Genomic DNA, 26,504 nt, shown 5'->3' with positions numbered 1-26,504 from the left:
ATAGAATTTTGTGAGGGGTGGAAAGCACTACACTCATAGAATTAAAGTGAAGGAAGCGCGGCTCATACTCCTGTTTTTGCCAGGGAGTAGTTTTACCATCACCCACATACATAGGTACATACTGGAAAGAACCATAAAACTCAGAACTAGGTATATACTTTTCTCTCCCTTCCCTAGATAATCTGTACTCATACTTACCGAGGTATCTTGCGAACTTGAAGTTCAAATGCATGACAAGGGCCTCCCTGGTAGTTAGCGCCGGATGTGGATCTCCGTGGCCTTCCTGGTAGCCTCGCAGCCTCGTAGCCTGACGGGAGGTCCTCAAGCAGCATTAGTACTTCATGCAGCCGGCTTCGACAACACCAGACTTCGTAGCTAGGTGAGTATAACCTTGCAAACGAAGCCCTGTATGAGTTCAGTAAGGATCATCACCGTGGCCTTGACTCTTCACCCGAAGTGTTCGTTCGTACTGAAGGCTATCATTTGTGTGTGTGCTAATCCCTATCGACTTGCCCCCGGCAAAACTTGAAATTGACTCCGATGAGAGAGTCTGCATCAAAGTGTGCAGAGAGTGGAGCAAGTCACTCAGAAGCCCCTCGTCGAACTTAGTTGATATAGTAAAGTTTGAAGAGTCATGCTGGAGCAGGCGTCGCAATGCTACGTCGAAGGACCTCTGGGGTATCGGAGGTTTCGTGACTGAAACTCTGCATCGACAGAGTTTCGTCGAAAAACGGCATATAAGGGAGTGGGAATGCTCTTTCCAATGCCGTTCCATTTCCTCACACACCCTTCACATCGTCGCTTGATAGACTTGATTGATACTCTCTTCTTCTTCTTTGAAGTCCGTATGTTCATTCAACCTTTTTTCTGTACTCACCACGACCATCTCCAACAACATTCACCTCTTGATTAACACAGCACCCGACCCAACATCAACAACTACTGGCTCTCGAGTAAGACAGCACTCACCCCAACATCAACATCAACACGACTCCTAACCCCCTTTCCCCAACACCAACACCAACACCACAACAATGCAGGACTACCAGATCCCCTTAATCGGAGCGATAGTCTCGATCTCTGCCGTCACCACGGGAGCGTACGTGCGGTACAAGAGATGGCGAAGACAGCAGTGCCAGGGCCAGGGCCTGGGCCAGCCGCGAAGGATCTACGGCGCATCGCCGCGGTACGAGGCTCCCGACCTCGAGGCACAGGTCGAAGCACAGGCCATCCAGAGAGAGGAGCAGATCGCCCACATCGGCGCCTGGAGCGAGCAGGCGACGACCAGCAGGCATACACTGGACGTCGTGCACCCGGGCGGGGCCTTGGAGATCTACCCGTCGCTGTCGATGCTGCCGTTGTCGTCGTTGTCGTCGATAGAGCCGTTTCCGGCATATGAGGATGTCGAGGAGGGTTATGATGGGGATGAGGAGGAGGGCGATGACAACGAGGAGGACGAGTGGATGGAGGTGTCGCCGCGAGAGCATGCAGCCATGACGCTCGCATTTGATACCGTCGCCCGTTCGGTCGTGGGCCTCTACGGCGACACCTTCCTCAACACTGAGACTGGGGTCGCCGTCCTGGCCATCGTCGACTAGGTAGGTTACCGGGAAGTAGATAACTACACCTGGTCTGAACGATGGACTCCCGTGTTTGGACCACCACACTTGATGGGAATTCTGCATTCTTGGGGATGCGAAACAAGGCTGAAACACCGTCGGAGATATCATTGCCATCTTGACTGGAGAGGCGGACACTTTAATCTGCGTATCGAGCTGGAAATGGAAACTGGTCTTTGGAGTTGGGCATGGGAGAACAAAGGATCGAGGATCAGATTGGGTGAGTATTTGTATAGAATTGAAATTGGGTGAGACGGTGGGTGGTCTGGAGGACCTGGTGGATGGGACCGAACAGCAAAGACAGCGTTCTGGCAGAGGATCGCCCAAAGGGTGGGATTTGGTTGCGTTTTTGGACAAAGTTGTCCCTCGATTCTGATTTTGCCTTCGTCAATCAAGGATCTAGCTAGGTGTTTAGCCAGTTTATAAGTGTTAACGTACCAGGTGTATCTTTCGATTCTTCACTGGGGGGGGGAAACCATCACTGATAAGCAAAGACTCTTTTTGACCTCACCCTTTCACATCTTTCTTCTAACATCTCGGTCTCAGTTGTCGTCGTGTTCTCCTTTTCCAGGACGAGCCTTTGCCCAAGATGAACACGGCTGGCGCCATTGCTTTCTGCACAGTGGGATCGGTAATCGCAGTCATTGCTGCCATTCAATGCTATAGGATATGGCAGCAGGACAAAAAGCTGAAGAAAGCACGCTTGAAAGATGCTCCTAGCGATGAACGCGACAACACCACCAACACTACGGCAGATCTGAAGAGTGACGGAGAACATCGAGGAGGTGGTTTGACGATACCAGGTGATACACCGAACACAACCCAGCTTGGAAAAAGCCTGGAGCTTTACCCACCACCCGCTTGGACTGGGGGCTCTGGAACGCGACCCAACAGTGGCTATGATGGTCTCGAAGTGGTGTCATCAACACCGGATATGGTGCAAAGAAAGGATTTCGCAATTCCCGTCAGCACATCCCAAGCTCAGCAGAGACCAGGAGGTAGTAGTTGGACAGGCAGTTGGACCGAGTATGCCAATAGCATCACAAACTTCGGAAATGGCCAAGTAAGGAATGTTGTTTCCGAGCAAAAGCTTCATCAAACTCCTGCATTGCAGCACCAAAATCAAGGTCTGCTCCAACCGTCGTCAATGGCACTGCCATCTCGGAGCCCCTCTCCAATATCTGCAGTCCAAGGAGCAGCCCAATTCGTGCAAGGAGAGTCAATGAATCATCACAGTCAAAGAAATGAAAATTCAACAAGCATATATTCCATGCCCTCCACCGTGGAGCTGGCTACCCCTTCTCCACTTGCGTACCGACCCTACACCCCACGGATAGGCCAAGAAATGTACTCGCGAACACCTTCAAAGTCGCCCGAAGCGGTTGGAGGCAGGACAAACATCCGAGAAAAGGATTCAAGCATACAAGAGCTCGAGAATCCGATGCAACGGGTCAGCAATTGCTCGACAGCTTCTCAGATTGATGCTCAACCACCAGATCGCCCGTTCTCTGGAGCGCGGGCTCATAATCGTCATATGAGCACCGAAAGCCACAAGTACCGAGCCTATCATCCCAGTGTAGATGAGGGCAAGGTGCCAAATCTGCTACCACGTCCAGCAGCACCACTGCATTCCCATTCCACATCTTTGCCGGTCACTGGAGAGCAACAGGTAACCATCTCCAAGCGGACTGCCAGTGAACAAGTACGTAGTGTACATCAAAAACCAGGTCGATTCAGTCTCAATGCGTTGACGACCGCTTTGCCCAAGGGCAAACGTTGAGTTGGAATCCAAGGGATGATGCTGCGTTTTCTAGGAATATTCATAAGGGTGATGCTTAGCAGTTGGTGGGTTGAAAGTCATGGTCCTGAAGGAATCCAGAGAAAGATTGAGGAATGACCTTTGATGCTTTAGACATCGACGGTCGTTGGGGTTTCGCGGGTTTATTTGTCTTGTATCGTTGGCTCTTATCGGTCCGTGTTGGCTGCATTGATCCCAGGGATGTCGATAATGTACCACATATCACAGTACTAATTTAGTGGAATTGCTTCGTCCCTTTCACCCAATTTTGGCCACATAATTCTTTCTTCTCTGATCATCCACAGCCAAGCTCTTGATTGCATGTGCCACGATCGCAGAAGGTCGGCTCTTGAAATCATCCTGGAGAATCCGATGTGTACAGCGTAAAGCGCGTTGCTGGGACCCCACACCCTCACGCAGAGAGGTGCTCCTGTGAGGAATTGAGGTGGACTCTGATCTTGACATGGTCATCTCTTATTGTTTCCTACTGCGGCCCACCGCTCTCTGCTTCTCACTCCGACCCCTTCATCAACAGTTGAACCACTCGTCCCAGTGCTGGCCCACGCCTCACCCACTTCTCCAATGACCCTTCCAGGACGGCCTGCAATAATGCTGCCACCTGCCCATATTGTATTGGCGGGTAAGACTGTGCCATCCAGGATTTTAACATTGTCCTTGATCATGACCATATTTCCAATTGTGCAGTTTGCCCCAATATAGACATTGCTCTTGATCTCGGCGGCTCTCACGTGTGTATTGGGGCCAATGTAGACATAGTCAGAAATCCTTAGCACAAAGTAGGTCATGACCTGTCTTGTCTCTCCATCGTTGGGATCGACTGTTGTGGCTACTCGACATGGTGGATGAAGGGTAGCCCCAGGACTGATGAAGACATATCGGCCAAGGTGGATGGAGGTATGCTCTTGGTTGGCAGGTTTTTGATCCTTCTGATCGGCGGATTGCGCTGGAGCTTTCGCTTGGGGAGGTCGGACGAGGTCACCATGGATGACTACATCTTGCTGAATCACACATTTACCTGCGAGAATGATATGCTTGGGACCGAGAATGGCAGCACGACGACTGATCTTGTTTCCTGTTTCCTGGGGAAAGAGGTCAGATTATTGGCAAAGGATAGACTGTGGAATGCAGGCATATTCTAACTGTTTCGATATATTCTCCGCGGACAGAGGCCTTGGGAGGCATTGTCGGTGCATTGGAAAGTCACTGTTGGAGGAGAAGAACTTTTTGTTGTCGACGCGTTCAAGTTGACGCAGTCCACTGACGCTTCAACTTCGAGTTAGGAAGGAGAAGCGAGAATGCTCAGTTGCCCCTTCCACTTTGGTGTATGAAATGACGTCAAAATACACATTGGGGGAACAACCCTCGTCGCCCTTGTTCAAGTTGGTGCCTGGTCCCTGTCTATCTTAAAAGTAACATGAAGCACGTCACAAATCTTCACTTTCTCTCCAATACGGTGCGCTGCTGGGTACAGCTTGCAGCAACAACACTCGCAATATCGTCGTTTGTTCGTGAATAGTGTAAGTTTATGTCCATTATCTTCACAGAAGCTCGACAATCAGTTGCAAAGCGTCACGGCAGCCACAGCCAGCCATAGGCAGTTCATGGTGAAGGTGAATGAGAAACGTAGATGAGAAGCGTGAAACTTCACTTTACATTCCATTTCATTTGAACATGCGGCACTGTCACATGCTACAGCCAGTTCATCTGCCTCGGGCTCAATATCGACATCTGGTCTCAGCCCAATCTGACACCAGCTTCCTTGTTCTTTTTCCCCATAGCACCCTGAGCATTGCTCATACCTGTGGCTTTACTGCTATCGAGAATACTTGCGGATTCTCTTTTCTTTTCGTCAGCGACCTTCTTGAGATGCTTCTCCGTCTTCATCTTCCCGCTACCTTTACCATGGAATTGGTGACTGAGATGCTTGAACGCTTCCTTTTGGTTCATTGACCGCCCATCGTCATCGATATATTTCAAATTGACATCTGGCTTATACTCCCGATTGAAGGCGGCTGCTGCCTGAATCGACGTTTGATGTTCCCGCTGCGTGTTCTGCCAACGAGCATGCTCTTCTCGCTCCTTGACCGACAGTCCTGTCAGCTTCCCTGATTGTCGGTCTCGCTCACGCTGCATTCGAGCCCGGGTCTCCGCTTCATTCTCTCGTAATCGTGCCTCAATTATGAATTGTTGACGGTCCTTGTATAGCTTATTTTTGTCACCAGAGTCACTCTCCTTGACAAGCCCTCGTTGTCTCAAAAGACTAAGTGCGGCTCCTAAACCTTGGTCCATTGTTTTCTCCTCATCCAGTCCTGCGCGAGGGACCTCTGGGGTATGTGTTGATTGTTCGCGACGTAAGCGGTCCAAAAGCTCGGCTTCGTTCTCAATGCCACTGTACGCCTCGCCCATCGGCTGATCTTCATCAGGGCTCGCAGCTTCTGCTTGCTCTACAGATTTCTGCACAGTTCGTTCGAGAATTTCTTCTCTCGGTCTTGAGGAGATATTGTCGAGGAAGACTGTAGTGTCGTCAAGCACAAGCCCACCTTCAGCCTCGATTTCTGGAGTTGCCTGTTCTTCTTCTTGTTTCAACTGCTTAATAATATCTTCTGGTCTTCTCTTCTGTTTCTTCAGAACGGCCCGTCTGCTTCTCGACAGCGCGCTAGCAAGATCGTCGTCGTCGTTGAAGTTGTCTTCCGAAAATCGAGTCTTCGCAGTGGTGGGAGCCATTGTGGCTGAAGCAGAATCAAGATCCATAGCGTCACCGTTTGTAGTTGATTGTACAGGAAAAATGTCATCTTCATCTTCGGCTTTCTGTCGCTTGGATTTTTTCTTCTCCTTTTTAGGTTTCTTGATCTTGATCTCCATATAGTCGGACTGCGTATCTGGCTTCAATACGTCAAGACTGAAGCTGTTCTTCAATTTCTCCCCGATCTGCTGGCGTTTAGCATCCCGTTCCTCGATTGTAGCCCCCTGTCCGTCCAAAGTGAAGGCCTTTCGCTTCTTATCGTCATACTGTGAGAGGAGACCTTGTTCTGAGTCGTCATTGACATCGTACACCTTCCTCTTTTTCTTCAAGTCGAGTTTCTCCTTCAGATTGTCTTTTGCCACGATATCGCTATTCTCCAGGATATCATCTTGATCACTCTCGTCTTCATGCCCGATCTCTTGATCTTTTAACGTGAGAATATGTTCGGACTCTCCATCTTCGAAATCTCCGATTTCATGGGCAACTTGTACACCAGCAAGATCTTTAGAGGAGTATACGATGGCTGCCTGCGCCTCTCGCTCGGCCAATTCTCTGGCTAGGCGATCAGCACGTTCCCGTTCGATCTTATGTTGGCGCTTCTTCTGGCCTTTCAACCAAGCCTTCGCGTCGACATCGCCATCGTCGTCGGCCTCTCCTAAACCTTTGCCTTCGAGTTTCGTCGCCCTGGCTGCGACGTCTCGGGCCCTCTGGATTTCCTTTTTCCTCTTTTCTCTGGCAATCTTCCGTTTCTCCTCCTCTTGCAAGGCCTTCCAATTGCCAAATCCGGCGGCTTCACGAGTTTCGAGTGTGGAGGCAACGTCTCCATCATCGTCGTCGCTTTGTCCTTCGTCATCGCTTGGAGAATGTGATTTGAATGTTGGCCCTTCAGATGTAGGTGGCGGTTGTCCACTTACGTTCAATAATGGCAAGCCCAGGCTCTTGCGAAGCTTGTTCATCTGCTCAATGTCCGCGGCCGACATCGTGATGTTGGGTCGCTTCGCCGACGTAACGAACTGGAACCCCCAAAAGAAGGGACGGAGGGGAAACGTTAAAGAGACCAGAAGACCTAGCAAGGCAGTCTTGTTGGTTTATGGATAGCCTAGAAAAGTCGTGGAAAGTTGGCTGCGACTGTAGATTAAATGTCGGCCCGCAGCATAGGACAAAGTGAGAAAATGCACTATTCTCAGAGAGGACTAGGCTGTGAAAGTCTTGGCATCAGGAATTCCTCGCTACAAACAAAATTTGCCTGCTTTTCCCATTCCTTTTCCCTTCTTCTTTCTTCTTTTACCAAAGTTCTGAGTCACGCTTGATCCCTTCCAGCCCGATCTTTCGAGAGAGGGAATCACTGGTCGGTTGTTATCTCGCAGTTGGCGTTCTCGACACAACCAAATCAATGGAGCACATTAACACACCCCCATTAATGTATATCATCCTTCGTCGAGCAGAACTGAGAGTAACCCGAAGACCCGCTTGTTCTTTGTCCTTGGTCGAACAAGGGCATGGCGGTTTGCCTGAGCGCAGAAAGACTCCGTTCTTTTTTGTTGTCTCGGTGGATTGAGAGTGTGGTCGTGTAGGGAGACGTCTTATTCCCAAGCTTGATGTTGATCCTCGTCGAGGAATGATCATTGAGCAAAACCAAGACTATTGTCTACATTCCACAATCATGCCCATCCAATCATAGAATGACCTTTGACTTGACTCGGCAAAAACATCTTGACCTCATCTTCGCTTTTTAGGTCGGAATCTTGCGAGTTGAAGGTCAGGCGCAGCGATCGAGAGAGAGAGAGAGCTCTTTCGGTGGATGGAATCTCGCGATCCAACCCAAGATGAAAATAGCATTATGCCATTATAAAGGAAGCTCAACTCAAATGAAGCAATTCTTATGATACCCCAACACCATCTATTTGAAATGGCCTAAGCCTTCGTCTCATGATCACCACGCTCGAGTGCTTTGCTTTCCCGTTCACAAAGTCTTATGTATTACTCCACCCATCCTGTGAATCTGTCTCTTGTGATGCATCTTGGCAGAACTCTGTCTCAACATCTCATCCTCAATTCATCGTGTCACCAGATCACCAGATCACCAACTCAACAATCCCCTCTCCCTATCAAATCCACCCCTCAGCTGCCTCTGAGGTTTCACCAATTTCCCCTGTAGAATTGTATAGCGTATGATATTCTCACAATCCTCGGGTCTGACTCTTGCGAGCCAAATCAATTGTACCGCCTCGCCATCACGGGTACTATCTTCTGCAACTGGATTTGCGGTCTGATTCTGAGTAATCGCTGGCTGCCCGTTTAGTGCGCCATTGCTGATTCCATTGCTGGCATCGAGATGATTTCTTGCTCGACTCTCTCTTCGGTAGATCATGACATTGGCGGAGTATTTGTGTCCACCGACATGATTGATGAAATAGAGGCCCACACCACCGGGCCGATCATCGTGGAGATCGCGGTAGAGACCCATGGGCCGGAGAATGCGTTCGAATTCCTTGCGGAGAAGAGGGGCGGACTGCCCGCAGCGAGCATCGCGCGTCTTGTGGCTGCACATCAGGATGAGGTACGAATGGGGGATCGGGCGGGTCTTGAAGGTGATGCTAGATATTGAAGATGGAGCAAGTGTGGTGGATTCTTCTTGTTGCTCATGTGGCCGTGATAAGTCCTGGGGTGTCTGAGTGCCTTCCGATGGTGTCGAGGGCTCGTTCGCACCGCCAATGCGTAGTCCAGTGAGATCGGGCTCTGCCACCGCATCGTCTTCAACGGCCGCATGTCCATTCGACTCCCCATTTCCAAGCGGAAGAGCTTTACGCCCACCAAGTGGCGACGAATTCGTAACACTTTTCTCCACAACCTCCTTCATCAAGACATCGACCTGGCTGGGCTTGACATCCTCGATGAGCGTCCAAGCCGGTAGTAATAGACAATCACTACCTTCCTCTTCCCCCTCCGCTCTCCTACCACCGTCATATCCCTCCGCACAATTGGGCATGTTACTTGCCGAGAGCATGATCTTTCCATTCTTCCTATCCACACCGACTCGGCCGACAGCCTGCATCACCGAAGCCTTTTCGTCCGTCACATCGCGCACCCAATCAGTCTTGCCCGTGCCGACGATCAGATGCGTTTCCCAGCCCTTGACATGGCCGTACAAGGTGTCGTCCTCATCGATCTTGAATTTCGCCGGGTAGTGCACGGTACAACCGTCACAGTCGCGCAGGCATTCTTCACCGTCGACTGCGGGGTCGGTGGCCGGGAACAGATCTGTTTCCGTCTTCGCCTTGGTGAATGCTCCATCCAGGCCTCCGCCAGAGAGGTGGGCTTGCGATCCACTGGGTGTCAAAAAGGCCTTGACATTTCTTAGCAGCGACATGCCCGTCGTGATGGCTTTGGGTCGCCCTGGTAGTTTTGGTGCTTTGAAATGGCTGTGATGGTGATTGTTGGGAGCATGTTTAGATTTCACATCTGGGCGCAAACTGGCAGAAGATGCCGATAATAATGACATGTTGGTTCGAGCCCAAGTTGTCCACCTGCAAGTAAAAAAGCGGGCCGGACGGTCCCCACCCCGGTGCTCTGTTAGCTGGCCGGTAAACTTTTCTTGGGCTTTCTGTGCCGTCTTTTTTGGAGTTATTCGTGAGTCGTGCCTATCGCCGAATCCTGAAACTCATAGGCTAGCAAAGTGACGTGCTTTGCAGGGGGCAGCAATCATCAATATCCCATGTACTGGTCCCCTAATTTTCCGCAGCGTTGGATCGTCCCCCCCAAAAACTTCTTTGGGTGACACCCCCTCCACTTTCTGCCGATAATCTTATCAATCAGTTGCGGAACCTCCACCGCTCCGAGCGATTGGACTTGAAATTTCCAGGGAGAAGAGGGGCCGAGGATTGTAGGTGGAAGTAGGATCCAGAATCGCTGCCTAATAGTTGGCTGGCCAGCACTCAGGCTGTACAGTAAGTACCTAACTAGGTATGCGAATCTTTCTCCCTTACCCCAGGTTGCTCACGTTCTCTGGATCCCAAATGCACAGCTGTTCAGAACCAAAACATATTCATTGAGCGAAACTCTGATTGACCGATTTATTTATACTAAATGTCTGCCTGGCTTGTCCTGCAACACCGTCAAAGAGGCTGAAGCCGAGCGCTACACAAATTAGGTGCCAAAACTCGGCCATATCGGTGTTTCGGGGATCGACCTTTGAATCTTCTGTGTGGAGTCCGCCAGAAATGCGAGTGCCAGTTAGTCTCCTCCAACCTTTTTGATAGGTACATACTAGTAGGACCCCCGGCGCCTTTCCTGGCTCACCGCATGCCAATAAGATCATTGCTAAACGCAGGAACCAATGATAGAGTTGACCTCTGGTGAGATGCGGTCTCTCTCCGATATCCGAAGACCCTACTATGCTCAAAGATGGTTCGTACATGATTCGTCCACACCTTTAATCAGCTACACTGAATCTTCTGCCGAAGACAGGAAGAGCCAAGCACTCATGTGATTCTGAACCTCCGTAACAGCACAGTGCCTGAGATGCTGCTGGGTTAAGGACTGAGCTAACCACAACAGGATCCCGAATCTCAACGACCATTGCATCACATCAAGGTTTCGACCGTAAACGAACCTTAAACGACCTTCAGAGCTCGATTAGAGGAATAACCACCGCGCTGGGCGTCTCAGGGCCAACATGCACCACATGCCTACCCTTGTTCTCGGTTGTTTCCGCCCCCCTGAGCAATGGAAACTCCGCCAGTGTCATCGTATGCCCACTGACTTTGAACAGCAACGACTCCCCAGCCTCGAACGCCATGCCCGTCTGCCACAGTCCGATCTGTAATTCCACCACCTGGTCTCGAGCACGGGGGTCCCGGATGGTATAATCGTGTTCTGGAAATTCTGGCGTCGAGATTGCGGGATCGATGGCGCGGTAGCTTGCACGCAGAGCGCCACTGGGTCCGAGATATCGGAGCGGGTTCTGCACTTCGACTTGGGAGTCGGGGATCGGAGAGTCGTGCGCTGGTATCGTGAGCTGTTGCAGGACATTGCCCTGACGATCCAGTTTTCGGAGTTGCACCCATACGTCCATGTCATTGTGATCGGGCGTCGACATGAATAGCCGAGCGCGTGCGGAACCGACAAGGTATGCTTGCGAATGAAACTTGTGGACAAACCAGAGTTCGTCGGTATCATTATCCATCTGCTGAAAGGCCACGTCGGATTGGTAGGTCAAGGTCGAGGCTGTTGGAGGAATTGAGTGTTGGAGGGTGTTGTCGGTGTGGAGATAGAGTGTTTTATAGGTCGTGGAAGGAATTGGCCATGCGGGGACAACGTGGTTCGTTATAGGGCGCTGATCATATGTATCTTTGTCAGTGCGAGGCTTCCTTGCAAGTCGGGTTCCACTGTCCCACTTGGGTGAGGTGGTCTTTTCTTCTGGCTGGGCCCGGCAAGACCTTACCTTATTGTAATGATAGACGGCGATACGGACTCTCGGAGTTTCTTCCCATCCGTTGTCAATCCCTTTAGTATAACGATCAAAGAATCTCTGTAATTCATCATTGGTTTCCTTCTGGTAGAGATCGTGCCATTCTTGCGTTGCATGGATACGAAGCCTATCAAGCTAATATCAGCCCACGATGGAAGTGATGACGTCGTGGCCAGTGGAATCTGTGGAATCAGGCTGGCTCAAAAATATGGTACCTACCATTTGTCTGCGCTTTGTGCCTCGGTGAATCCTCTCAAGGAGCCGAATGTGTGAAGGCCTGTCGAGTAGGAGGCAAGGGCATATATCGGGATGTTGATCTTGCCGACATTGGCTCGTTTGTCGGCCCAGTATTCGTTCATCGATGGATATCTTTCAAGCATCGAGTTTAGATCTTCTTGCGTTCCATTACGTCCTAGAGAAGTAAGTAGTGAACAATAGAGAACATCCCAATGGTTTGACGAAATCGGAGTCTGCTCACCGAAAAGTAATCCCGCGAGGAATTTCACGAATGCTTTCCCCGGTACTCCTCCTCGACAAATGAGCTCGCGGTATACATCTGAAGCACCTTCGAATGGAGCGATGCATTTCAGATGTGGAGGACGTTCAGCGGCGACAAACCACTGGGCCATTGCAAGCCACGAATTCCCAACGAATGCCACGCTGCCATTGCACCAATCCATCTTGGCCAGCTCCTCTGTCACATCGTAGCCATCTCTCCCCTCTTGAGTCCCCCACCAGCTGTGCATTCATATATCAGTTCCACTCAAAGCAACCCTAAATCTTTAGGAAAACATACGGCAAACAGCCTCCAGCTGAGTCCCACGACCCTCGCGCGTCGACGTTGACAATCGCGTAGCCTCGTGCGGTCCATTCCGCTGGATCGGGAGCTTCGAACTTCTCATACTTGGACAGTCTCGATTGGGGAATGCCAACCCGTCCTGGGACGAGATCCAAATGGAAGAAACCTATAAGTCGTCCGGAGTGATTTAGATCATTCTTTGACGAACCAAAGCCGTGCAAACACGGCGATTGCTCCTCCTAAAATCTTGTGGTTTCCAAGCGGAGAGGACGAGGAATGGAATGGAATGGGCAGAAGAACGCCGTACCTCTACCAGACTTTCCATAGGGGCTCCAAGCAACGAGAGCAGGCACCTTGTGGCCCTCATCTGCTGGACGGAAGATGTCGGCCCTGATCTGAGACCCGTCACGTAAAGGGATCTGCACGTCTTTCTCGAAGATGGTATCTGCTTGGAAAGCAGCGTATACGGGATTTTTCCGATGTCCTTTAGACAAAAGAGTCCTGCTCGGGTCCGGATTGTCATAGTTGGGATCATCCTCACAGGGCCGGAGAGGAGTCTGTATGACTTCGATTGATCCTACCTTGAATGCCATTATGAAGAGGAGGACCTGAAGAATGCTAGTATCAACAGTAACAACTATTATGCCAGAGAGAGCGAGCTGGACCAAGGGCGAGTCATGCACTGTTCATTCTTGCACGGATATTTGTATGCGTATCCATCACATCTCCCTGAATCCGGGGACATGTGGGGAAGATATAGTGTTCCGTGGAACCTTTAGAGGCCTCTGCAGCTCTGCTGCCGGGCCAAGTCAAGGTTTGAAAGTTGGAAGAGGAGGTGTCTCGCTCGCTATGTGTAGACCGAAGACTAGGTGCTTCCGGGGATTGATATTCCTCCGTTGTCTGCAGACTATTCGGAATCAGAATGACCCGGGTCACCGAGCTCCCACTTGATCGTGGGACCTTTTTATTCTTCCACTTCCTGACCCGCAATCGCTCAACAAGATACTACATAGCATCGGATTTGCATCAAGGCTTAAATCTTCTTCCAGCCTTGTTTGCCATCACATCTCAAGCCGCCGTATGTAAAACCGATGCACTGGTACGATGGGCAAGCCATCACCAACAGTAAAGAAGACGTGACCGAGGTGGCTTGTAATTATCTGCCGTGGTATGTCATTAAGCAACCCTACGCCAGCGGCCAGCTCGTAGCGGAATGAGATAAGGATTGTTATTGAGACGATTCTGGCAGATATATGAACATTACTTGATTGCTCGTCAGGTCTAGAGCGAGAAGATCCATCGTATCTCCAAACAACGAAGATGTATATATTGATCTCAAAACGCTGGTTTCTCATCACTCGCAATCCCACAACTCAATGCTTTAATTTGTTCCCTCCGTTCCCCTACATTGCCTCTCACTCCAAGCCCATTCCACGAGCAAGGAGTTTCATCTCACTGCTCGCTCTTCATCTGCGACCAGATATCCAGATCGATTTCCGTCCACGAGATTCTCCACCTTGGAAGCCCACCAATCTTCTCCATGACCCTACGACTCGGGATGTTGACCTGCGAGGAGTCCGCATGGCCGTAGTAGACACCCAGCCTGCTTAGTGAAGTCCGACTACCTTTCAACAACAACGCCTTTCCCACCGTTACAGCAAGATTCTTACCTCGATGCTCCACTTCTGTATGAAGACTTGAGATGCTACCATCCTTGGAGAGGAAGCCCCAACCGATCGGTGTCGGGTTGTCCTTGAAGAACAGACCCACAGACTCCATCTGGATCAGTGTATTCAGTGTTCGGGGGATTGGGGTTCTGTCGAGCACCATTTGGAGATGTTCCCGACGCATGTCCGCAAGATAGTAACCGTCCGGAAGGTTCAAGTCGTCGTGTCCGGCAGCACCGTCAGACTCTGGACTGGGGAAACTAAAGACATATTTCAGATAGCCAGGATCGGTCCTCGTGCGAGCAGCATTGTCAAAGTACCGCCACAGGACTTCATGGACCGTGCCGAAGATAGCCTTGGACCGCGAGTAAGGGACGGAGAGAAATTTCCCCGTCCGCTGTAGTTCGAGCCACTCGTCATTGGGAGTGCTTGATTGATGAGGGACAAGTTGAGTCAAGATATAGCGGAACAAGGTGGAAAATAAATCCTCATGAGCCTGCGCAAGTGGATCGTCTTCATCATCAGTCGTGGTAGAAATCGAGGATACCTTGGAAGCCGTCGCCGAGGTATCTTCCGCTGCGGGAGGTAAGTCTGCCACCGACGAAGAGAAATACCCGACGTCAGGATGCTCCCAACTTGCGTAGACCCATACTTGTGTTTGACCTTGATTGCTGAGGTCGATGTGCGCGGCGAGCCACGGGGCTGCCGTCTCAGGGGCCGAACCCTCACGGAGCCATGATTCTAGCCAGTCATGACTAGCATCACCAGCACCTTCGTCTTGTGCCTTATTCCGTCCTGCTGGATCTACTGTGTTCACTGTAGCAGTAGCGGCAGCAACGAAAATCCGGGACGTGGGAGAAATCGGATGGCCAAGGTGGAATTCAATCCTCCTTGCAAGTGGCAAGGTGTAAGGCAGTTCGGCCACAAGTCTTTGCTGGAGCAGAAGTATCTGAGAGTGCGAGAGGGTTCCCTGTCGGACATCGTAAGAAGATGCAACGGCCATCGCACCACTCGCACCTAAATAAATGCGCTCGGCAGCTGACCTCAAATCAATCTCGAAGTTTGGTATCCAATCTGATTTCGACGTTGGTAAATGCCGACTTCCTGAAAATTGATTCGCGGGCCACTTCCGATTACACTAAATTTGCAAAGAGATTGGATTTTGAATGGCAAGGAACCGTTCCACCGTTCGCCTTCTTCTTCTTCTATAGAAATTGCAAGAAATTGCACCATTGTTAATATCAGGCAACAACGTCGCATTCATTGCTCAATGACAGGCCAGTGCGATCTCGCAATCTACGCATCATTTAGAAGCCAATCACAATCCTTATGGATACTGGTCTAGAGGGGCTAGGGTTGAGCACGCCCTATGATGTCGCAACAGCATCATGATACAGTGACAATTCTGCATTCAGCAATTTGTGGCTATCTTCATGCCTCAGGAGATGACTGAAGCCCCGTGCTACATCAGCTGAGAAGACCTGGGTCTAGGTCCTGGGGTTGATGATGCCGTTGCGGGCATTCTCCCAAAATTGCTGCCAAAACATGACCGCCTCAATACTTCTATCCCAGCTTCTCAGCTACCACTCTTGTCAAATCTGCTTCGGTCAGTTCCTGAACTCCAAGTAGGTCATTATCGGTCTCATCATAAGCGCTGCCGTACGTTTCGCCTGCAAGTCCGGTACCTGCGATGATTTTGAAAATAACTGGGAAGCTAAAGTCGCCAGCGCTGAATTCGTCGAGACCCTCTTTCAAGAGCGCACTCGTGGCAACCGTGCTGGTGTGCCATTTGTCTTCTGGCTTCAACTTTTGTGCAATTTGCAACAGCTGATTCTGCGTCAAGATGATTTCCGAAACCTTGACAACCCTGTTCTTGGTGGCTTCGGAGTTCTTCAAAATCTCCGCGATCGCTTTCCCGGCAGTCGTGAGTGAAGTGGAAGTGAGCCTGTTGTCACCACCGTCAAGCAAGGTAGCTTTGCGATTTGCAAAATCCAATAAGCCGGTCGAGCTCGACGCCAATAGGAATTCTAGGAAGGCTCCACAGGCGAGTACCGTCCAAGTCAGCTGTCCAACATCTGCTTTCTCTTGAAGGTGGTTCCGGATCATGAATACGTTATCGTATAGTGGAAAGGTTTGGACTTTGGGGTTGGTGGTGACTGAGCCGTACTCGGAAGGAATAAAACGCTTCACGCCAGCAAGAGCAGCGGCGTCAATCAACACACCCTGGGTCTTGATGGCAGTGCCAGCCACAGTAGATACGACCGCGTCGATGCCCTGAAGTGCAGCAGTCAATGATTCCACGGATGTGAAGTCTACTTCAACTACATCGATGCCTGCCTCGAAATGTCCAGATTTCTTGGATCTGGCGAGCACCTTGACCTCAAATTTGGCATCGAGGAGTCCCCTGAGAACATAAGGCCCAAACGCACCAGAAGCCTGTTGCAAATGTCAGCCACTCTGCTGTGATGTCGTTTGCTACAACTCTTACACCGGCGAGTGCAACAGATTTGATCTGTGACATGACAGGGTTGAGAAAAGTTATCCTATCCCGATCCTAAGCAGAACTGTGGTGGCCTTGCTGATTGCCCTGATGATAAATGCTGCTGAACCATTATTGAGGTAAGGGGAGGCTGCTCTTTATACATCTACATCTTGTCAAGTCCGAGTGCAATTGTTATCAGTCCAATGCTCCGTCTAGACCGACTTGAAAGCAGCAGCGCAAGAGTCCGCACGTCACCCCGACCAAGTGTCCGCATATCCCGCACCTGCAGAATCAAATCTGCGGGGCCGCCAGCCTTACAAAGCATCTCCCGTCTCAAATAGTTGACGCACGCCGCATAGTCCTTCCACCATCATTTCTGAGTGACGCTGTCTGTAACAAAACTTCTTTCTCGCCGGGACACCTACATGAGCGCCGAGGGCCGTAAGATACTCGCTAAGAAGGCCTGTGCTCGATGTAGCACATCGAAAAGGCGGTGCGACCGGCATATCCCAGATTGTGGATTGTGTGCGAGGTAACCGGATGCACATTGATTGGGATTTGTTGTGTACAATATTGCTAATCATGACGGTTCAACGGCTTACAGGTTCGGTCGAAGGTGCGAGTATGAGGCCTCCAAGGTATCAGACCGAGGGCCAACCCAATGTCAATCCCCAGCATCAGAAACATTTGCGGCCTTGGAGCCTGTGACAGCGAAAACTCTCAAGGACGCCGTCATCCAGAAACTCGGGCCCTTTACACCAGAAAGTGCTGTCTCAGCATATCGCCGTGCAGTCGAGCCGTGGTTTCCAGTGATATCTGAACTGGGAAGTCGAGTTCCCGCGACATGTGACGAGACTTCTCTGGATGTAGCCTTGCTCTGCCTGTCCATTCTACTCTTCACAACGAGTCCCTCCTCGACTACAATGAATGACGATATCACCTCTGGACTGGAAATCCTTTATCTTCAAACGAAGAGTAGCCTTGCCTTCGCTGAAGGACTTGGGTTGAATTCCGTTCAAATCGTTCAGTCGAGGATTTTGCTAACGCTTTTCGAAGCGAGCCATGGCTTCTACCCAGCCGCTTACATATCTATCGGAGCCACACTGAGAGCCGCAGATGCACTTGAAGTACACCCCATTGAAGACGCCGTGCAGCCTTACTGTTCAAATGAAGCAATCACTTATGAGGAAACAGTTCTGATGTGGTGTGGAATTCTGGTCCTGGATAGGTGAGCTGTTCTATTGGCAGAGCCCTCAAAAACACAATTCCTTGATGGAGCATTCGTCTTATGAAGTTTGTCCAAGATACATCACTGCTGAATCTGGCCCGCGTGCCTCGCTCACTCGTTCTCGAACCGAATCCCTACATAATTTCCTGAAGCCGACCCTATGTCCAACCCATGAGCACAACCAGGATAAGAACACACCGTTTGCCCGCTTTTCTCGCCTGGTGGAATCCTCGTCCATGCTAGACAAGATCCATACCACAATACACAGTCCCACATCAGAGCAGGTGTTCAACATGGAGGAAGTAATGCTGACCGTAAAAACGTCCATTACCCTTGAGTCAATTCTAACCAAGGAACTCATGGCTGAGGACCACATATATTCTGGTGGATTGGCCTTATGTCATATGTAAGCACGCTCTCCAGGAGAGATTGGCCTCCGAGTGTGGCGTGGGACGATTTTGATACCAACACTGATTGTTTGGACAGCGCCCTCATCCTGGCATTCGACAACAACACTAAGGTATCCTCCCGCCCCAATGTAGCAGATACTCACAATTCGTCGGCCACAACATCACTCATCTGCATCCTCTCCAGCATAACCAGTAGCATCGAACCCTTCGTCGAGGGAACACGGTCCATCGACTTCCACCACTTCCCAACCGTCGTCACCTTCCTGGTATACAAGGCAGCATCGATCACCACGCAGAGACTATCGCGAGAGCTCGATGCGGAAGACGGATTGGCAAGACTGAGGACTCTGAGGAAATTCCTGCGGATCGTGGCGAAGAGGTGGTTGGCCTGCGGTAAGTGGGGTTGAGCATAGGATCTCTTTTCCCGCACAAGTTTCCAAGTTTTGCTTCTGAGGCTGACCGAAATTTCTTCGTCTCGGACAGAGCGCTACCTCAAGCTCCTGGACGAAGACACGACTCCAAGGATGCTGAAGGCCATCGAGCAGGATGCCGGACCCCCGGGGCGTGGTCGGGCGAATTGGATAAGTAATGTCACTTAGTCACTGGACACCCGCTGGTTCAGCGTACCCGGCCGCCCTGCTCTAGTGAGTGCGATGGGAATGCTATCCATGGACAAGCTTTTGCAAGGCACAATCTCCCAATATCATCATGTGGTATGATTCCGGGCCAATTAAGATGGAAGAAGCGCAGCAGGACTGACAGCCAGGCCTGCAAAAAAATGATCTTGAGAAATACACCAATTGAAAGCGGCGCAAGACCGCCAAAAACTACTAATCAGTATTCAAAGGCCAGCCAGTAGTACTAGTAGTGAAATATTCAAGCCTCCCCAAGCTAGTCAGACTGCTGTCTCGCAGCAGTGGTTGATTAAGGTAGGTCTAACGCAAACCCCTTTTAAGGCAAACAACAGGACCGGGGGTAAGAAAAAATGTCAACGGTGTCTTTTAGCTCCCATCAATATGCATCTCCATCAGAGTGTCATAATACATGTCGTCGTCGTTGAAAGAGAAAAAATGTGTGTAGAAGAAACCCCAGAATGTGAGCTCAAGAATCGAACATTCGCGGTAATTTCGCTGCCAGAGCGTCGGTCGAATTAGTAGTAGTCGTTATGGGCAGAACGGCACATATGAAAAAACAAGATGCCACAATCACTGCGGCAGCAAAAACAGAGCAGAAGATCATCCAGTATTTGTTGACTTTTTTCTCCCAAAGATGCCACGGGACTTGGACTTGTTGCGCGACTTTTCCAACGAACTCCGCGCTACGAAAGGTGATCTGGATCGGTCTGCGACATCTTGCTTATCGTCATCGGTGTCGTTATATTTCTCTTTATGGATCCTACAATCCCATATCAGTTCCGAATGCATAATGGAAAAAAACAAGGTTCACTTACCAGCTGTTTCCAATCATACTAACACCTTTGGCTTCGGCCATGCGATAAAATCTGGCGGCCTTCTTCATATCTTTCTTGCAACCAATACCTTCTGCATAACAGAACCCTGCTTCGCTCAAGGCATCGGTGTCGCCCCAGTTACCGGCAATTTCGAAGCACCTCAGGGCCAATGCTTTATCCATTTCTATTCCCCAGCCATTCAAGTGGGAGACTCCCAATTCGTATATGCTCAATGCAAACTGTGCTCGATGCGTTTTCTTATCATTGATGTCAGAGGCGGGTTTTGATCCGGTGGGATTTTCATCATCGGCAACTTCTAACATGGCACAGTCAACAGCTTTCCGAAGCCATTGGATGCCATCCTTCGGATTTGCACGCATTCCCCAGCCGTGACGACAGGCTAAGGCATACAAAAGCATGCCTGTAGCGTGGCCTTTGTTGGCTGCGATACGTAGATGATAAGTTGATTCTTTGAGATCGCCATTCTCGTGGAGGGCAATGGCTTTGGATACATGCTCATCGGCTGGAAATGATTGCTGCGTACTGACTGTTCGAGAAGTGGAAGGTCGGATTGTGCTGTTGGATCTGGACGAATGGGACATTTCTTCAACGGGTGAGAGCGGAGTCGGAGGCGGCCTCAGCACATTCCCCGAGGCAGCAACTCCAGTTGAGGGCTGAGTGGGTCCTGAGTCGGTGGAACGCAATGATCCCGAAGGAGTGTAGTATGTAGATGGCGAGATATTCTCTGCAGTCATACCTCGTTCAGAATCCAATTCAAAGGAGAATCCAGATCTTTGTGGATCTTCTCGACTGGGTCGAGCCGAGGGTAGCGGAGATGGCACAGGTAACTCGCCACTCTTTTTGCCCTCGAGAGGTGGAGAGCCAGGAAACATGGGATCCTGCCATTCCGGGTTGGGATCGTTTAGCCGTGCAAAGGCTCGAGAATCTCTGCCAGATACAAGTCGACCCCTCGGTAAGCTGTAGGTCATATGTGTATAGGATGATGCCTGACCCGCCATGAAACCTGTAGGGACATTGGTACCATCGAAAGAGCTGGTCTGTCTGAGATGACTTGCTCGCATGGCTAATGGAGCTTTGCCCGGGCTCTTTTCCCCTCGGAGGTTGTTCATACTAGCAGAACTCATAGGGCGCGAGAAGTTGCGCGCTATGCTACCTCTCGTCGGTGATCCAATCGAGTTGCCAGAGGGTGTCCGGCCGTGAGCTTGTAAGTAGGGGGATATGGGTGAATGAGGGACTGAAACTCCACTACTAGAGGATAGCTTTCGAGACTGTGAAAAGGTTGAACCGGCATTTGAACTGGTATAGTCATCGTCAGAGGCATCTTGATATGGGCGTAATCTATGAGAATGAGATTGTGGTGGTGCTAAATTCAAGGTTAGATCTGGGTGAGACCTGGTGGGATTCTGCCGAGAATGATCGTCCTGAGAATTCTGAGCTGAAGCTGTGCGACGTGATGTTGAAAAAGGCGTGTCATCTTCGAGAGGTGGAGGGGACTCTACTCGCGGAGCACCGAAGTAATCTTTGGTATCCTCAGACAATCGGGACGGGGTATCGTTATCTCTGCCTTCTTGGTCGTGAGTGGGCTTGAGTGCGACACTCATTCGAGCATGTTGAGAAGCGGGACGATTGGTCGGATTGGCAACACGCGGATAAAAGCCAGGGCGATCGATATGGCTAGGAATACTGGGTAAAGGAGGAAGAGTGTCGGTTCCCTCAGACAGGGCGCGAAAAATGGGAGGACGATTGTTCTGGTGTTCGGTCAAGGATTCGGTCACGACTTGAGGTGGAAGTCTGCTCATGCGTCGTTCTCCTGCTTTTCTGGTTTCTTCCAACTCCTTGGCCAATTTCCTACTTCTCGCCGCAATGGCATCCAAGGGCGATAGAGCGGGTGGTACGTCGCCATCGAAATGCTGAATGCGGGGCGATGTGTGCCCATTTCTTGAAAGGGCGCTGGCAGAGCGCGAATTGGATTCGGGTAGTTGTATAAAATTGGGACGATTCATGACGGGGGATGTGGTGTCGTATGTATTGGACGGTGTCGCAATTTGATGGACAATCTGAACTGCAGGTGGAATGTGAATGGTGGTAAGATATTCCACAGCAGGTAAATAGCGATGGAAGAAGGAACAATTGTTGATGAAGCCAAGTTGTGGCGGAATGCTCTCAAGGAGAGCGAGAGAGGCAGTAAACGAAGGACGAGGGCCGCTTCTAGTCACAAGGTTGGATGACCATCAGAGCATAGAGAAGGACTCGGATGTGGTGAGGCTGACTGAGCCGGGGATGTTCAGAATAGAACAGTGATGATATAGTGATAATTATAAAGAGTGACAAAGCCCAAGATAGCCATGCGGGCCAAAAGGATGGAAGCTGGGGAACGGAAGGAATACGAGAAAGAGTGGTGAAGAAGTCGGATGAACTGATGGTGAGAAGGGGAAGACCAGCAATAATGCCAACGGCAACGATGGTGGCGGTGGAGTCGTGCAGATGAAGACGAGGATGAAGACGAGTTCACGTTGCTCAGCCGGAGATCAAAGAATTTTCCATTTGAGATGGACCTGAACCTCTCCCTCAGCCCTTTGGCGTTTGAGTTGGAAGCAAGAGACTGACTGGACTAAATTTGTAAGTGGCTTCAACCTTGGAAGACTGTCCAAGCCTGAGCGTGAGGAGGAACAGCGGGGAGTTTAGGTGGTACCATGCAGAATGACCGCAGAAAAAGCCCCTGGGCCTGAGCCCTAGCCATTCCCTGTTAGGCTTCAAGCCTCCCGGAAGTTTAAGAGGTGAGTGCGGATAGTGATCAGAGGCTCCCCTGACTAGCCCTTGTCACTGGCTAGAAGGGGTCCATTGCCCGCAAAAAGCTACCGTACCGAACAAGGGAAATCAGGGGCTGAAGGCGACTTCTTACAGGCTCTGAGCCCTAGCGACTACCTAGCTGCTTCGACGAGTCAAGTGACAGCTTCCACTATCCGTAACAAGAGCCACGGCCATATAATTCTATCCCATCACGGATACCAATAGAGGCCACAATCATTTCCACATGCAAATTCCCATCGTCGAGTAGATTTCAACGTCGCACCACTGATCCGTCCATCATCGAAGCTCTGGAATGTGAGAAATATTCCCCGTTGTGCAACTTGCGACATCTACCCTGTACCTACCTACCTAGATAGACATCTGCGACGCCAGAAACCTGCAGAAAACAGGACCACAGTCTCAACATCAACAGGCATGTTCCCTGCTCTTGTGCTTCAACGAATGACCTTCTAGATTATCAGGCAACCTGGGGACTTGGCCTCCACCTGACTCAACTTTTTTTTTCCGATGATGGATTCCGATGTGGATGTCGATCCTCGGTGAGCAGCCCAAAAGACTCAAGCTGCCCTTTTCTCGTGTCCAACATGCATGCCACTTTAGTTAAAACGGCCCAGTTAGTGTTGGCGTCCCAAGACGTGCAGCCTAAAAGTCGGTTTAATGTCGCTTCCATCAATTTATTTGTTGTTTGTATTCTACTTTGGTCACGATCAAATAAAACTAACCCGGGGAATCGTGTTCCAAGTTCAACACTGTCAACTATGAACACAAACAAAATACTCGTATGCTTCCAATTTCAATCTCTTTCGCTGTCCCACAGGTACGGGCTATTGTTGATGTAATTTACAATATTCGCTGTCACACAAACTGTTCTTGTTGTCGTCACCATTTGTCTCGTGAACAACTGATGCTCGATGGAGGAGGAATCACGTCGAATGCTGAAAAGCTGTGGGTGAGCAATACCACAGTAGTCGATCAAATTACGAGTACAATAGCGAATTCAGAGCCTATCGCATTATATTATTTGAGCATCCACTAAGGACTTGTCTCACACAGCTTTTCCTTTCGAAGTTCGAACTGGAAGAAGAACAGGTCTACAGCCTTACATAAATGTTTGGTACCTCGGGAGCTTGATGGTGCCAAGGATGTTAAGCCACTAGCGTGCTAACTAACAATACTCGTACTACTACGGAGGCCGATGCCCGATCGAGCATTCAGCCTCACCAACAAACAACCACGCCTCCAGATCCACGATTCAGTAGAGTTCATATTTCGATTTGACCGTGCGCATTTCCTTTTTACTCTTCACTGCACAAGTCCGTGAACCGTCAAGCTTAGAACCACCACCATGTGAAGTGCCTAAAAGACCACAAAATGCGTAGAAAACCACTCTCCACCCTCTTGGGTGTGCCGTCCACAGGCTTCGACCCGCACCACACATTCACGACCTCGTGGCTGCTCTCGCCCCTCCTACTTGCGCTCCTGCGCCTTTTGATTTTCACCTACTGTCTCGCGACAATCCTGACAGACTGGATCTACGATGGCGTGCACTTGCGCGCCTTCCTCATCGGCCAGTCCTTCAGCTACTTCACCAACCTGACCTTCTGGGGCATTCTGTTCTACATGCTCGTCGCGGGCGTGCATACCCTGCTTTATGCCGTCAGAGGGCGCTCGTGGCTCGACGGCTGGCCGAGGGTGTTGCAGGCACTCCACAGTTTCTACTATACCACCATTGTGACGCTACCTATCCTCGTCACCATCGTCTATTGGGCGATTCTCTTCGACGGCCCGTGGTTTCCAGTCATCTTTGATGGCTGGTCGAATGTATGATGTATATCCTCGTCCCTACTTCAATCTCCTTGTGCTGACAGAATGTCCTCCAGATCTCCCGCCACGCGCTGAATTCCTTCTTCTGCCTACTGGAAATCATCCTCCCCGCCACGGATCCCCCACCTTTCCTGCACGTGGTCGGCCTGATCATCATCTTGTTATTATACCTGGGCCTCGCGTACCTCACGCACGCGACCCAGGGTTTCTACGTGTATGACTTTCTGGACCCGGATACTGGCTCAGGAAAGGTGACTGGCTATTGTTTTGGAATTCTGGCCGCCATATCGATCATCTTCTTCGTAGTGTGGGGTCTGATTTGGACGAGAAGGAAATTTACGAGACAAGGAAAGAAGAGTCGAAGGGACTTTGATCGCAATTCATCGGTCGATGGCGATGTGGAATTGAGCGGGAGGGTGACGCGAGTGAAGTAGGAAGCATGACTTGATGGTGGACACTGATCCTAATGACACGAGCACTACTAATTCTGGATACCCAACAAATCGCTGTCCTATACATGATTGATATATTTATATATATACAAGTCGATGATTGTTCCAACAGGTCAACCATGATCCCATCACGGGTATGATCAACAACCCGAAAGACAGAAGAAAAAATATAGCATGTAATTGATACCAGCAGTGAGTGAGGTCTTACTTCTCATGCTCAATCTCTTCCTTTTTGACCTCCTCCACCTCTTCCCGCTTAACCTCTTCACCAGCCTCGCCCTTGATTTTTCGATCCCGAAAAGCCTTCCTCAACTCACATGCGCCAAGATTCTTGCCACCCGCTTTACACTCCTCACAGCGCTTGCCATGTGTCACCAGTAAGATGTGCAACCCGTATTTGTCTTCGTCCGGGATCATGACATCCAAATGTGCATATGTCTCGTCGCGGGAAGCAGCCTTCGGCCTCCAGCCTAGCAAGCCCGTGATGCGCCAAACGTGCGTGTCCACGGCAAAGCTTTCACGCTGCAGGCAGAAGAGCAGGACGCAGCTGGCCGTCTTGGGACCAACGCCTTGGAAGGAAATCATTTCCCGCATCGCGTCTTCACTCGACGCCTGATGGAGGTGATCGAGCGAGTATTTGCCGTACTTCTCATACGACTGGTTGAGAATACTGATGATCACTTTGCTCTTCACCGCACTCAACCCGCCACATTTGATGGCTTCCTGTAATTTGGCCTGGCCGCCTTCGACGATGGCGTCCCATTTATCGCTCGAGCCATACACTTTGTCCATGCTTTTCTTGGCTCGAGTCGAGTTCGCATCGCTGGTGTTCTGCGATAGAATCGTCCGAACGAGAGCATCTAGCACCGAAGGCGAGTCGCCACAGCCTGCTCGCGTTGTAGATGCGACTATTTCCTTAGGCCGGATGCGAGGGCCATGAAGGGATGCCAGTATGCGATGTGCGAGCTTACATTCCTCTGGCGTCGGATGAGGAAAGTCCGGGAACGGAGATTGGTTGGCGAATTGGGCGAATGACTTCAATTTTCTGGATTGCAGCTCTGCTGCCGTGCTCAATTTGGTCTTGGACTTGGAGGGAGATGTTTTTGTTGATGACGGTGGTGGTGACAATGATGGCGAAGGACTAATCAATCCTGAGCCCTCTTCAGCTTTGACCTTTTTCCTCCTCTTGGTCTCGGGCTGAGATGTTGAAGCAGCACGTTTACGTGGAGACCTAGATGGCTTCACAGAAGACTCGTATTCTTGCTTGATGGGTTTCTTCACATCGTCAAGCTCGGGGGATTTCTTCACAGTCTCAGTTGGTTTTGCTGGTGTAGCCCCAGTGGAGCTTCGTGTCACTCTTTTGGCAGTAGAGGCTGCAGCTCGAGCTCCTCTTGACATCGTGAATGCTTTGCTCTGTAGATCGGTTCAAGTTATCAAAACTTCTCTGTGAGTTCCAGAGAGGTCATATTGCAGCATCAAGAGAAATCCAGAATGTGCAAAAGATGGTGATGTCATGGAATTAAAGATGATCTCTCTTCCCCTGTGACTGGGATTAGTGGTACCTGCATCAAGGGGTGTGCCGCCTCGGGCTAAGCTGTGCAGCCCGGATAAACAGCCTCCGGGTACTCCGGGGGAGGAACCTTGGCATCCAGCCTTGCTCCGGAGGTCATATAAGCCCTAAGTGCGGCACCTAACTCTTTGAATAACTC

The 26,504-nt window shown here is 50.4% G+C and overlaps 12 protein-coding genes across 12 annotated transcripts; 4 read left to right on the top strand and 8 right to left on the bottom strand.

The window, feature by feature from the left end:
* Positions 1–1,034: 1,034 nt before the first annotated feature.
* Positions 1,035–1,598, top strand: LTR84_002631 (uncharacterized protein; the record flags this gene model as incomplete). The annotated part of the gene is made up of 1 exon (XM_064846240.1): positions 1,035–1,598. The coding sequence occupies one exon, from the start codon at positions 1,035–1,037 to the stop codon at positions 1,596–1,598; it is 564 nt and encodes a 187-aa protein (XP_064706465.1).
* Positions 1,599–2,208: 610 nt separating this feature from the next.
* Positions 2,209–3,399, top strand: LTR84_002630 (uncharacterized protein; the record flags this gene model as incomplete). The annotated part of the gene is made up of 1 exon (XM_064846239.1): positions 2,209–3,399. One exon carries the CDS (start codon positions 2,209–2,211, stop codon positions 3,397–3,399), a length of 1,191 nt encoding a protein of 396 aa, XP_064706464.1.
* Positions 3,400–3,884: 485 nt separating this feature from the next.
* LTR84_002629 (uncharacterized protein) lies at positions 3,885–4,620 on the bottom strand (the record flags this gene model as incomplete). The annotated part of the gene is made up of 2 exons (XM_064846238.1): positions 3,885–4,517; positions 4,579–4,620. 2 exons carry the CDS (start codon positions 4,618–4,620, stop codon positions 3,885–3,887), a joined length of 675 nt encoding a protein of 224 aa, XP_064706463.1.
* A 552-nt stretch (positions 4,621–5,172) lies between these two features.
* On the bottom strand, positions 5,173–7,161 carry LTR84_002628 (uncharacterized protein; the record flags this gene model as incomplete). Its single annotated transcript, XM_064846237.1, has 1 exon — positions 5,173–7,161. The coding sequence occupies one exon, from the start codon at positions 7,159–7,161 to the stop codon at positions 5,173–5,175; it is 1,989 nt and encodes a 662-aa protein (XP_064706462.1).
* Positions 7,162–8,261: 1,100 nt separating this feature from the next.
* LTR84_002627 (uncharacterized protein) lies at positions 8,262–9,683 on the bottom strand (the record flags this gene model as incomplete). Its single annotated transcript, XM_064846236.1, has 1 exon — positions 8,262–9,683. One exon carries the CDS (start codon positions 9,681–9,683, stop codon positions 8,262–8,264), a length of 1,422 nt encoding a protein of 473 aa, XP_064706461.1.
* A 1,122-nt stretch (positions 9,684–10,805) lies between these two features.
* On the bottom strand, positions 10,806–13,043 carry LTR84_002626 (uncharacterized protein; the record flags this gene model as incomplete). Its single annotated transcript, XM_064846235.1, has 5 exons — positions 10,806–11,778; positions 11,871–12,063; positions 12,130–12,389; positions 12,448–12,616; positions 12,758–13,043. 5 exons carry the CDS (start codon positions 13,041–13,043, stop codon positions 10,806–10,808), a joined length of 1,881 nt encoding a protein of 626 aa, XP_064706460.1.
* An 859-nt stretch (positions 13,044–13,902) lies between these two features.
* LTR84_002625 (uncharacterized protein) lies at positions 13,903–15,120 on the bottom strand (the record flags this gene model as incomplete). The annotated part of the gene is made up of 1 exon (XM_064846234.1): positions 13,903–15,120. One exon carries the CDS (start codon positions 15,118–15,120, stop codon positions 13,903–13,905), a length of 1,218 nt encoding a protein of 405 aa, XP_064706459.1.
* A 560-nt stretch (positions 15,121–15,680) lies between these two features.
* On the bottom strand, positions 15,681–16,638 carry LTR84_002624 (uncharacterized protein; the record flags this gene model as incomplete). The annotated part of the gene is made up of 2 exons (XM_064846233.1): positions 15,681–16,553; positions 16,606–16,638. The coding sequence occupies 2 exons, from the start codon at positions 16,636–16,638 to the stop codon at positions 15,681–15,683; spliced, it is 906 nt and encodes a 301-aa protein (XP_064706458.1).
* A 543-nt stretch (positions 16,639–17,181) lies between these two features.
* On the top strand, positions 17,182–17,831 carry LTR84_002623 (uncharacterized protein; the record flags this gene model as incomplete). Its single annotated transcript, XM_064846232.1, has 2 exons — positions 17,182–17,187; positions 17,238–17,831. The coding sequence occupies 2 exons, from the start codon at positions 17,182–17,184 to the stop codon at positions 17,829–17,831; spliced, it is 600 nt and encodes a 199-aa protein (XP_064706457.1).
* A 1,641-nt stretch (positions 17,832–19,472) lies between these two features.
* LTR84_002622 (uncharacterized protein) lies at positions 19,473–21,711 on the bottom strand (the record flags this gene model as incomplete). Its single annotated transcript, XM_064846231.1, has 2 exons — positions 19,473–19,632; positions 19,688–21,711. 2 exons carry the CDS (start codon positions 21,709–21,711, stop codon positions 19,473–19,475), a joined length of 2,184 nt encoding a protein of 727 aa, XP_064706456.1.
* A 2,179-nt stretch (positions 21,712–23,890) lies between these two features.
* LTR84_002621 (uncharacterized protein) lies at positions 23,891–24,777 on the top strand (the record flags this gene model as incomplete). Its single annotated transcript, XM_064846230.1, has 2 exons — positions 23,891–24,340; positions 24,400–24,777. The coding sequence occupies 2 exons, from the start codon at positions 23,891–23,893 to the stop codon at positions 24,775–24,777; spliced, it is 828 nt and encodes a 275-aa protein (XP_064706455.1).
* Positions 24,778–24,999: 222 nt separating this feature from the next.
* LTR84_002620 (uncharacterized protein) lies at positions 25,000–26,193 on the bottom strand (the record flags this gene model as incomplete). The annotated part of the gene is made up of 1 exon (XM_064846229.1): positions 25,000–26,193. One exon carries the CDS (start codon positions 26,191–26,193, stop codon positions 25,000–25,002), a length of 1,194 nt encoding a protein of 397 aa, XP_064706454.1.
* Between the last annotated feature and the right edge of the window lie 311 nt (positions 26,194–26,504).

Source organism: Exophiala bonariae, assembly GCF_035927105.1.
Source record: "Exophiala bonariae strain CCFEE 5792 chromosome Unknown scaffold_13, whole genome shotgun sequence".
Lineage (NCBI taxonomy): Eukaryota > Fungi > Ascomycota > Eurotiomycetes > Chaetothyriales > Herpotrichiellaceae > Exophiala > Exophiala bonariae.
The sequence above is the reverse complement of the archived record's forward strand: the minus strand, read 5'-3'. Positions and strand labels throughout refer to the sequence as shown.